Raw genomic sequence first — 11878 nt, forward strand, 5'->3', positions numbered from 1 at the left:
AGTCGGTGTGTCGCATTTGTTGGAAAACAGTCGCAATTAAAAGCGGCAACACAACAAACATGCATATGCATCTAAAACACAATCATCCGCTGCAGTTTCCTGGACAACACAACAAGTGGGCCGTCTTCCTCTTCCCGAGGAAAATTCTCAGAACGACAATATTATCGCTTATCGCAATAATTTCTGAGACAATTTATCGTCAAGCAAAATTTGTTATCGTGACAGGCCTAGCAAAGGCATTTCTGTAATTATTCCATAGTGTAGTCCAGTGTTTTTTTTTTGTGCCACGGCACACTTTTGACACTTAAAATGTCCCACGGCACACTAACATCCTGTGAAGAAAAAAATAAACATACCATAGCCTAAAACTTCAAATAATACACAGATATGGCCTTATTATGGCTTCTATGCAAGACCTGCTCAATAAAACAAGCGCCCTCTGTTTCATTTGTAGGTGACTATATCTAATTTAATTGTTGTTATGAACTGGATATGTGATGATTCTGTGAATACTGGATATGGGGCCCCCGTTGTACAATGCCTGCATACCACTAATAGTGCAATCATACAATCAATGAGAGCATGTGGTTATAAATTCTTTGATGCAACAGTTGCTTTTCTGCACCAGTGAGTGACATTTGGGTAATTTTATGCGGCACACCTGATGATCTCTCATGGCACACTAGTGTGCCCCGGCACAGTGGTTGAAAAACACTGGTGTAGTCATTCCATCAGAACCTCTGACAAACAATCCAAATAGTCCAGAAACCACACAGTAAGGCTTTTATTGTCAGTATACATTTTGGGTAACCAAAAGTCCTATGGGGAGTTTCCATTGGGCATTTTACAAAACGTATGAGCATACCTCTTATGAGCAAATGAGCAACGTATGAGCAAATAATGGTCTAAATGACTCATTTTTCATTTTATTTTGATCTACTTTTGCACACGGCTTCACAAGACCTGGTCTAGACACAAAAATGCCCATTCAATAGGAAGTTAAAACATTTCAAATCGATTTTACAAATGAGTCTAGTCTACCCTATTTTATATAATGTTAGTCTGAAATAGTGTGTGTCTCAAGCAAGTTTCACCTGGTTTGGTTCAACAAATATTCAAACATATCATCTTTATTCTAATACTATGCCTACTATGTCTTCATGTCCAATAGGCCTGAAATCTTCAGAAATGTCTGAACTTCAGGCACAGAGAAAAAAGAAAGAAAGAAAACTCATGTATATTGCTTAGGAGGAGAGGAGGGCCATGCTGAAGCATGCTGCCAAACAGTGCAACGGGCCCCTCACACTTAAGGAGAAATAGGAGAAGAAGACACTTATTTTTATCATACATATGATATTTTTGGCCACAACAAATTTTTTAGTGATTTTATAGTTTGTTTTCTTTGTAAATCTCTGGTTTTGGGCCATTTCATACTCCGTGGAAGCTATGCACTATTGTCACTTCGCGTGCCCTTCTCACCTTTTTCACCCCTGACATGCATGCCTGTATTTACAACAGCAGTGTAAAATATAAATATATTGCAACTCTAGAGGGAGCTCTATAGTCGCCCAAAATACCTAAACCGTAAAGACATATGACATAACTGATTGTCAACTTGAACACATTTGTTCTACAGACAAAGGTTGAGCATGTTTAGGTTGGATATAATATGGACAATGGGTCACCTGTTCGCGAAAGGTCAATTTTCATTCATTATTATTTTTAATAATCGATTTGTATTCAAATATTTAATGCTCAGATTTTGCCTATATTAATATTTACTATGTATCTAAACAGTAAACACTGTATAAACGGGCTTATGCATTGCCAATGCCACTATCAGCACGTGGTTGACTTGTTATATTCAACAAAAACTCAGCCTACCAACAATCTGTGCAACTCGAGTGGTTTCAGTAGCCTATCTTTTGTGCAGATGCGCGCACACATCATGTTATGCCTCTATGTTTGATGACCCCAAATTAGCAAGTATTTCCTGATTGGGGAAAAGTAGTTTTTCTTTTTTCCTATCAGCCCACGGTTCCATGATCAATTATGCCAGACAGACAGAGGAGGGAGGCAAAAAAGAGGTAGGTCTAATTCTTGCCTGCTTTAGCTGCGGTTCCTCACCCTTGGACTGTTCACCTAGCTTTCCAGGGTGTAGCATTACAAAGTGTGCCCTCAGGCTGCTCGTTGTCCAGTGATATTTCATTTGGGTCTTACATATTCTGCAGAATATGACATCTTTACTTGTTATTTTTCCGTTTTCTGATGGAAATCCAAAAATGTTCCACACATTGCTTCTTAAATGATCAGGAGTGGTGATCTCCGTGGGTGCATCGTTTTATGACATTTCTCGATCAGCATCAGACATAGTAGTTAGTCAAAACATGTGTGAAAGAATCCCATCCTCACTGATTAGATCTTATCAATTTTGAAGTAAGATTATTAGCAATAAGAGCAGATAAACATAATTGTGTTTACAGTATTATTGTCTATAATCACGTATAATACCAACTCGCTAGCAACCAGGCAGTAACTGGCAGCAGCATGGTCTGATATTAAGTTTTTGTTTTTTTTACAAATCCGAACACTACAAAATGACACTATTAGGCTTGAAATGATCACAGACACTTACAGATTATGACAAAATGTTTTAAAAAACCATCAACAAATCCAGAAAGACATAAGTCTCCCATTGACATTAGCGCAATGGCTTACTCTGGTCTGCATAAGTTGTCAAACATTTGCGCTTCTCACTCCGCTTTAACCCTCTCTGATTGAAACTTTTAACATCTAAGATGAGCCATCCAAACAGACTGCATAAATATGACTTAGAAGTATAATATATTCACATAGGCCTATTTCTTTGCCATCTATATGAAAATCAACCATACATCATCCTACATACATAATCAACCATACATCGCATGAATAAAAGAGCAATGCAGAACCACAACATAGTAATAAAATCAGACACCATTTTATATTATTCCAAATCTAACAAGACTAATTGAATATCATAAATTAATGATCTTTAAACATTTTATACAATTGGTAAACAACAAAAACAAAATTTTTATGCACCATTTCAACAAAATAACATAAATAATCAATCATCCTGTGTGGATGCTTAAACAGGCACTTCTCTTTTGGGAATGTCTTTGGCTTGGTCTCGGTCTCATTCCGGAATGCAACAGCATTTAAGTCGGTGTTTTTCAACCACTATGCCGGGGCACACTAGTGTGCCGTGAGAGATCATCAGGTGTGCCGCAGAAAATTACCCAAATGTCACTCACTGGTCCAGAAAAGCAACTGTTGCATCAAAGAATTTATAACCACATGCTCTCATTGATTGTATGATTGCACTATTTGTGGTATGCAGGCATTGTACAACGGAGGCACCATATCCAGTATTCACAGAATCATCACATATCAAGTTCATAACAACAATTAAATTAGATATAGCCACCTACAAATGAAACAGAGGGCGCTTGTTTTATTGAGCAGGTCGCATAGAAGCCATAATAAGGCCATATCGTATTATTTGAAATTTTAGGCTATGGTATGTTTATTTTTTCTTCACACAGGATGTTAGTGTGCCGTGGGACATTTTAAGTGTCAAAAGTGTGCTGTGGCACAAAAAAGGTTGAAAAACACTGATTTAAGTGATGCAGATCTGGTGGGTTTCCTCCAGGCCACAGCTAGTCTTGTGCTTGTGGAAGAGTTTGGTTAAGCCTTCCATATAAAGCTGGTGATGGTGATCAACCTGTTCCTGAGAGGGAGACGGTACCTTGGGCACTGAGATGGGACTTCCCACTGGAAGGTTTAAAGAGAACGCGTAAATGGTTATTTAAGAAATAAAAAAGTCTGTGGGTTGAGATGTGTCTTCATCAATTTATTTCTGCACCTGGGCAAGAGAGCTGGAAATGTCTACCATCTTTGCTAAGGTGCTTTCTCAAGATTACAACTTGTCTCTTTATCTTCAGACAAAAAAACTTATCTTGTCATCAAGTGTGTTTGCTTTTTGCTTGCCATTAATTACATCATGACTGTCAATTAAGTCAATGGATTAAGTTATTCTATCATACCCAGTAAGGTATATTGTACAGTTATACCATACTTTCTGATACTGTAACTTTGCCCTGTAACTCTAGTAGTGAAAAAGTAACACATGTACTGCACCAATGATAAACTATTGCCCATTCTCCGTTTAAAATGTTATCTGAGCTAGGAGGCTAGCAACCAGGCAGTAACTGGCAGCAGCATGGTCTGATATTAAGTTTTTTTTTTTACAAATCCGAACACTTAAAAAAAGGACACTATTAGGCTTGAAATGACACTTACAGATTATGACAAAATGCCCTGACTTTGCCCTGTAACTCTAGTAGTGAAAAAGTAACACATGTACTGCACCAATGATAAACTATTGCCCAACAGCTAAATTATCATCATCAGCTTATGCTTAGTGGTTACTAAATATAATTGCTTTATATGTGTGTAGATAATGAACAACAGCAGAAGACTGAAGAATTGGAGTCCTTGGTACTGACCGACAGTGAAGATGGGACTCTTGTAGGGCATCAGTAGCCAGCGCTCCCCCTTGAAGAGGCACGGGGCGAAGCCCATGACCTTCTTAAAGATGGTCTGAAACCAGCGGCCCAGGCTGCCCTCAGAAAACTTCACTTGCCTAAAGAGGTCATTCTCACCGAACGAGTACACTGGCACCAGGTCAGCTCTGAGGGAGGGATATGAAAAAGTATTTATTTATTTATCTATTTAAAAAAAATTAACTATCAGTACTTTGTTCAATTTATTTGTTCAATTATTTTAATTCCACTTTGTTGAAATTATTTGTTCAATTATTTTAATTCCACAAAGCTCTCTTTACTACAAAGCCCTGACCCTTTTAAAGAGCACATCATACTTTAAGAATAAGAATACATACTCTTAGAACAGTGAGAACATTTAGCATCTTCACAAGGGGTTTTAACTCATTGAGTGCCAAAAAAGTAATATTACGTTTTTCATTCCCATGCGTTGAGTGCCAAAAACGTAATATTACGTTTTTATCTCTTTTTTTAAATTACGAAACTAGACACTCTAACACACCTTATATGTGATTTTTGGAACTCTGTGATGAATGGAAATGAAATATATGACGATCGTGAAACTCATGAAAACGCACAATCTGGACATTTTATCTGGACATTTTATCATAACTCGGTTGCCGCTTTGGGTCGAATCAGTGACGCATGCACGTCAGGTCAAAACCAGGCCATTTTCGTGGGTCTATCACTAGGTGGCAGTCTCGCCAGGTCTCGCTGATCACTTCCCGGAAAGTTTACACAATTAAGTAACAAGCAACACTTCATATTTCATGAAAGACGTTATATCTCCATTTCTAGAAAAAAACAGCGATTTTGATGAAAACTAGTCACTGTTTAGCTTGGGATTTCTCAGGAACAGAGGCGTTTAGAAATACACGGTTTGCACCCACCGAGAGCTTAAAGTCTCACCTTTTAATCAAGCTATTGTATGTGTTCATAGCTATAACACAGAATATGCTGTGGCTGTACAAAAATCATCAACAATGGTCTAGATTTCTGGCACTGAAAACAGCTTGGCATTCAATGAGTTAAGGAGACAGTAATGACACCACATTTCACAACTCGGACATTGCACTCTGCCTCTTCCACAGAACGTAAGTCTTTCTGTCGTATCTGTGGCTCACCCATACTCAAGCGCCAGCTTGACAAAGCCCTTCCTGTTCTTCATGACTACAGTGTTGACTCCTGGGGAGGAGGTGAGGGACTCTTCTGCACCACCGACGACAATGACCACTGCATTCCCAGTTCCACACTTTGTCAACAGGTGCTCAATACTTGGCTTGCTTACTGGATAAAGGCCTGTGACATCAGAAAAAAGTAAATGACTAGAATGTTTTTATATACAGTATGAAAAAAACAAAACAGAAACTACATGCTGTACACTTATGATGACTACAAGAGATAAATGGGATAAAGTATCCTATACATCTTGTAGATGAAAAACAAATCTAAATAGACAAATATATTTTTTTTAAATCCATATATAAAATATAAACTACATATACCCACAAATAAAATCCCAAATACTTCAAATGACCCCCCCTTCCCCACCAGTCCTTAACCCAGCTGACCTAAGGCCATGAGATAGTCCCTGAACAGCGGTATCCGGAAGAGTCCCCCCAGGGTGGCCAGACAGGAGGTCACTCCTGGGAAAGCCTCCTTGAAGCCACAGGCCTCTGTACCAAAACAGACGAAACCGCCACAACACACGATCCCATGGGGGTGGCACCCCAGGATGTAGTTCTTACTTGGGCTCAGCTCGGCTGTCTTCACCAACTAAAGTAGGGAGAAGGCGCACTTTTAATATACACAACAATATCACAATACTAGTTATTTATTCATGCATGTTGCTGAGTTTTATCCAAAGCAACCTACAAATACCAATTGCAGGGGTTTGTCTCCCTGGAGCACCTCAGAATCAAGTGCCGTGCTGAAGGGGACACAACAGTGACGGTGGGGAATCATACCCATAATTTTTGTGTAAATGTGCCAACTGCATGCTAGCCAAGTTGCTTAGTTGCTACACTACCACTCCACTAATAACTGATTAACAATAGTGACCATTGTTCCTTGAAAATAAAAACAGTAATATAATATGTTTACATACATATGAATACATAAGTGAATACAACGTTCCTAGTTACCTTCACAGGGAAATAATTTCTCATGTGTTTCCACACTCGAAAGTTTCGCAAAAATGCATTTTTTCTGCCCCCTACAGTCCATAGAGAAATTAGATTACAGTTAAATATGCAGAAACTCTCATAACTGACTTCAGTACCTAACATTATTTGATGAAACTTTACAGGAAAAACTTGATAATCATGCCTTCCAGAAAACTCTGTTTTTTTATTTCCATGTATTTGCTCTTTACCTCGTTCTGGTGTGTGCCAGTCCAAGACTTCCCAGGAAAAGTACAGTGCTGGGATAATCCAGAGAGATGTAAACATAAGGTATGTCATCAAGAGAAGACATGTCAATCCTGCACAGAAAAACAACATGCTTTATTATTAAGGAACAACAATGACAACGTTGACTGTAACAATTTTAGTCGTGTACCCCATCCCAAGTTTGTTTATCTGCAGACATACTTTGTCTCATGAATAATATAATGCAGAGAGGCTAACATAGATTTTTTACAGTTGCAGCTGGTACAAATCTGACAGGCAATGGTCTGTCATACCCAAACCCAGCTCACTTACCAGTTCAGTTACTAATGCTATGTATCATGAATGATTTAACACCATGCACATGGACACTCCCACTGTGATGTGAAATGAAGTGCAATGAAATTAATAAATGACAAAGGAGAAAATGGCTGTGTTTACACCGGCAGGCCTCGAAGCAGTGCCGATTTTCTGCCTACTGTATATCCAATTTTTTGGACTGTCTGTTTACATCAACGTTTGAGAATTTTCCATATCAGATATCTATGTTTACATGGTTCACTAATTTTAAACACTTGAGACAATATGCATGCGCACTAGAGGAATTTTTGTCACTGAAATGAAAGCAAACAAGCGGCAATGCAAATGCATGAAATAACATTGCATTAGGGTATTTCAGTTAGCCTGCAGTCGTATTGGCACATATCCGGATTTATTTCCACATATGAATGAGGCCTTAATCCGATCTGTGCCTTTTCCTGATTACACATCCATGCTGCAGATTGGAATTGTGCCACATATGAGCAAAAACTGAAAATTGTGTTACACCGTCATTTAACTGATTCAATTAACTGACGGTGTAAATGCAGCCATTGACTCATGCACATTATTTAGGCTATCTCTTTGACCAAGGTGATTTTAAAGTTTTAAGAGTTTTAGATATTCGTGAATCATTGGACATATGAAGCTTACAGTACAACCTCAAACAAACGTAGCCAAACATTTGCAGGGCTGCTGCCATAATTTTTTGGGGAGGCCCTATGACAATGGGGGTCAACATGTGATAGTGAGGGCCCTAGTGAGGGTCATTGTCTGAAAGCTGTACTACACCACTGTTGCATAAATTGTAAAAAGTACAATAAAGATAAAACAGTTTTTACTCGTAGGAAAGACCCTGCCACTTCCAGAGGATTCATAATAATTTAGCACTATACCGATACAACACGCAACTACGTGGGACACGTTTCAATGAACAAAAACATAAAGCCACTTACTTTCACAGCAATAACAGAACTTACTTTCACGGCAATAACATCACTCACCCTATACTGTGTTTTTGAACTGAATGATGATAACACAAATATAAATAAAACTCTCACCCATGAAGAGGAATGTAAATAAGGCCTGTAGGACACTGATGACCTCTATAAACTCTTTCCTGGATGAGTTGGAGATGGAGATCTCCATGTTTTGCTACCTTGTACCTTGACCTTGCAAGAAAGAGAGAATCAATATAATCATCAATGTAATCTTCTGATTGAATTAATTTCAGATGTAGGCTACTAACGCTTTTGCGCCCACTTCAGGCGTATTTGTTTCGCAACGTGCGCATAAAATCATGGCGAGGTATGCACAAACAGGCCGCACTGAGGTAAAAAGTGCAGACAGCCTGTCGCGGGAGCTAAAAATGGCAAATTTGTGTGGCGGATGGACAACGGATCAAAATGAAAATCAATGGTTCAGTGTCATCCTTGTGGGGCTACATGCCCACCAAGTTTCGTGCAGCCATGTCTTTCAGTATCCCGGGAATCGTTGACACAAAATTACTGAAGAAACTAGACATTGCCTTTTAGTGCACAGAAGATGTGATTCTTAAAATGACATTAGGCTACATTTGTTAATATAATTCAGTTCCAAGCAATTCACTACTTGCACTCGGCTTTGTTACGTATTTCCGTTTTGAGATAGTGCTGCCCGGACGCTTCCGGTACATTTTGTTTACATAGTTACGGTCACAGCCGGAGTTCCCATCCCATTCATTCATTGAAACGTTTTTAATAATTACATACAGAAAAATGAGTGTGCGTCGTAAATTAATGAAGACCATCCACCTACTTAAACAGCTTAAGTATTCTGAACATTGCTGTATCGTTGTGTAGGCTAATGCTTCAGCGAAATTTAACGGTGTAAGTTTCCATAGTTTACCAACTCATCCCGATCTGCGGCGAAAGTGGTTATGGTTATGGGATTTTGCAGACGAAAGTGGGTGGCAAACATTCGCCGGGATGAATTTAATAAACATCCCACACTAAGCCGTCGTCGTTAGATTTGTGTTGTGCGGTAGGCTAAACTAGGATTTAGCCCGTGAAGTGGAGGAGTTAAAAAAGCAGATGCAGGAATTACGGCTGCAGCGTGGTTTGCAGGATCCGGTGAGGATAAGGTTTTACGCTAGGTATGCAAATTGCAATAGCCCAAAGGCCTCCTTACACCATTAGGGGTTTGCACGGCGTGTCATCAGATCTGGACATCGCCATATTGGAGATACTCGCCTCATTAGGAAGCATTAGGGACTGAAGTAAATCCTTAACATCGTCAAGGAAAATGGTTAATTATTGCCGTGTTTTAGGTTGTACCAATAGGTCAGACTGAAAAAAACATCTGGTGTAGGTATCGACTTCCAAAAGTTATTAAAAAACCAGGGAGAAGGGACAATAATGCCAGAAGTTATCAGAAGAAGGGCGCTTGTGGTTGAACTTGGTATTTCGTCTCCCTCACCCAACTCATATGGATCTGCGCTGCCATAATCCGTAATTTCTCGAAATATCGCGCCTTTTCTTGTGGTCCAAGTCCTGCCCTATATGCCTTTGCATCTTAGACGCATTTTGATGAGCTTTTCTGTTGTTTAGACACGGCTACAATCACGTAAGATATCCAAAGTGCATAATACTCCATTGTACTTCATTCACTGAGTATCGCCAATATGGCCGCGCGTGCTGGGTTACCATAGTCACGCCCCTGATCCACTAGCATGCAATGCAAACTCCCCAAATCGCAACGCTACCCTCCATGAAGACGCTTTGATGGGCGTTCCCTTTTGTAGATGTGTGGAAACGGCAGGGCAAGAGCAGGTAGCCTATTAAACAACCAAACAAAAATGTTTCCCTCCACTATTTTGAAATTACCGAGGGAAAGTCACATCTATAAATTAGTTTGCAAGTTGGGCGGTCATTTCAATCATGAAGTTGTCCCTGTAGGATTCTAGCCACACATCATACAAACACGGAAATGTAGACACTGCTATGATTATTTTTTCTCATCTGACATGTTTCTGTACGTTGGCGGTAACCACACTACCGGAAAATTAGGTTTTGTTTAGGCTACGTGATGATGGACCTCCCCTGCGTTTTGCTCTACTATTGGATACTCGCCTCGCGATGGACGGATTCATTTGCATAAAGTTGGGGATTGCTGAACTTTTTGACGCGGCGCAGCCACAGCACTCGTCGCACCGCATACCCAGAATCCTATGCGGGTGCGGAATTCGCTTCTCATAGAAATGAATAGGGATACTGCGTCGCGGTGTTCGCATCGCATGCTAGTGGATCACCGGCGTCACGGCTCCCACACACAGCTGCGTGCTTCGCGTTGCTGGAGACGCATCCCATTCACTTTACATGGGCTCACGTGATCCGTTGCCGAACTGAATTGTGGGTCCGTCGCGTCGCGTTTCTCCCGCCGCTCGCGTTGAGGAGTTCAGCTGTTGCTGCACCGACAGACGGCACCGGCCAATCAAGCCAATCTACGGACGGCACCAACCAGTCACATTACGGTTTTACTTCAAGTCATTTGCATAGCTACCGTCGGGAACACCCACTGGCATGCATTGACGGAACGCAGCTGTGTGTGGGAGCCGTTACCGGCCAGAACGTGACGTCGGTGCAAACCCCTAATACGACTGTCCAGCGATTTTGATATGAGTATAGGCTATCGTTTGAGTTCCTGTTGATATCTAGTGCACTATGGAAAAAACGTTAAGGCTGTGTTGCAGGTTAACCACCACTGTCGATTAATGAGTAGGCTATAAGCAATAATCTGGTTGCAGTCATTGCAAAATCATAGTCCACATCTTTATGTGAGAGGGTCTAAGACTATCTTTCAAAAATCTTCAAAACCATTTCAGAGTCTTTTGGTATAAGAATGGCACCTACCCCAAAACACCACCCCATAAAAATCTCAACAGAGGATAAACACATACACTAGGCTACCTACTATAATTCATTGTTATGAGATATGAAGTAAATATTTACAATTAACATTAAATGTATTTTACTCTACTAATAGATTCCAAAAGCTATTATCATTTAATGGCCTTCTGGAGACTCATTGAGCCATCAGTCCACAAAATGGTTATAAATCACAAGAGCCAGAGCAGCTGCTAAGAAAAATGAGGAGATGACCCTTTCATAGATAGATAGATAGGTACTTTATTGATCCCCAAGGAGAAATGAATGTGTCAGGGTTAGCTAAACACTGTGTATTATTATAAATCAGCCATTTGGTTCTGTGGATTGAGAGACAAATTTACAATACGAATGCTATGATACACCCTCCTTGGGTCTGTCACCTGAAGTTAGGGCAAATCTCCCAGCAGCTTCCAGCGACTTCCCTGACACACAGGTATCATAGATTGCACTGAATTTAAATGCCAGACTCCATCCTCACTGCTATTGCAGAGTGAAATGAGTGTAGTGTTAAGTCACTGCACCATGAAAGGCCTGTTCCACATGGTGCAGTGACTTTTGTCTTCTTAGAATATGCAGGGACAGTGAGTGATAAAGAGTTGTTCAAAAGATCAGACTAGCAGAGCTACTCACAGATGACATG

At 40.1% G+C, this 11878-nt stretch overlaps 1 protein-coding gene across 1 annotated transcript; it reads right to left on the bottom strand.

The window, feature by feature from the left end:
• Window positions 1-3303: 3303 nt before the first annotated feature.
• LOC143112727 (diacylglycerol O-acyltransferase 2-like) lies at window positions 3304-6578 on the bottom strand. Its single transcript, XM_076274993.1, has 5 exons — window positions 6489-6578; window positions 6179-6383; window positions 5732-5906; window positions 4551-4735; window positions 3304-3816 (listed from the first exon to the last, which is right to left on the bottom strand). Exons 1-5 carry the CDS (start codon window positions 6576-6578, stop codon window positions 3662-3664), a joined length of 810 nt encoding a protein of 269 aa, XP_076131108.1. The 3' UTR covers window positions 3304-3661.
• Window positions 6579-11878: the final 5300 nt, after the last annotated feature.

The sequence above is a fragment of the Alosa pseudoharengus genome, unplaced genomic scaffold (genome assembly GCF_046254945.1).
Source record: "Alosa pseudoharengus isolate Yale_2024_CS ecotype anadromous, Long Island Sound unplaced genomic scaffold, YU_APseudo_1.1 YU_APseudo_1.1_scf_8, whole genome shotgun sequence".
NCBI classification, from domain to species: Eukaryota; Metazoa; Chordata; class Actinopteri; order Clupeiformes; family Clupeidae; genus Alosa; species Alosa pseudoharengus.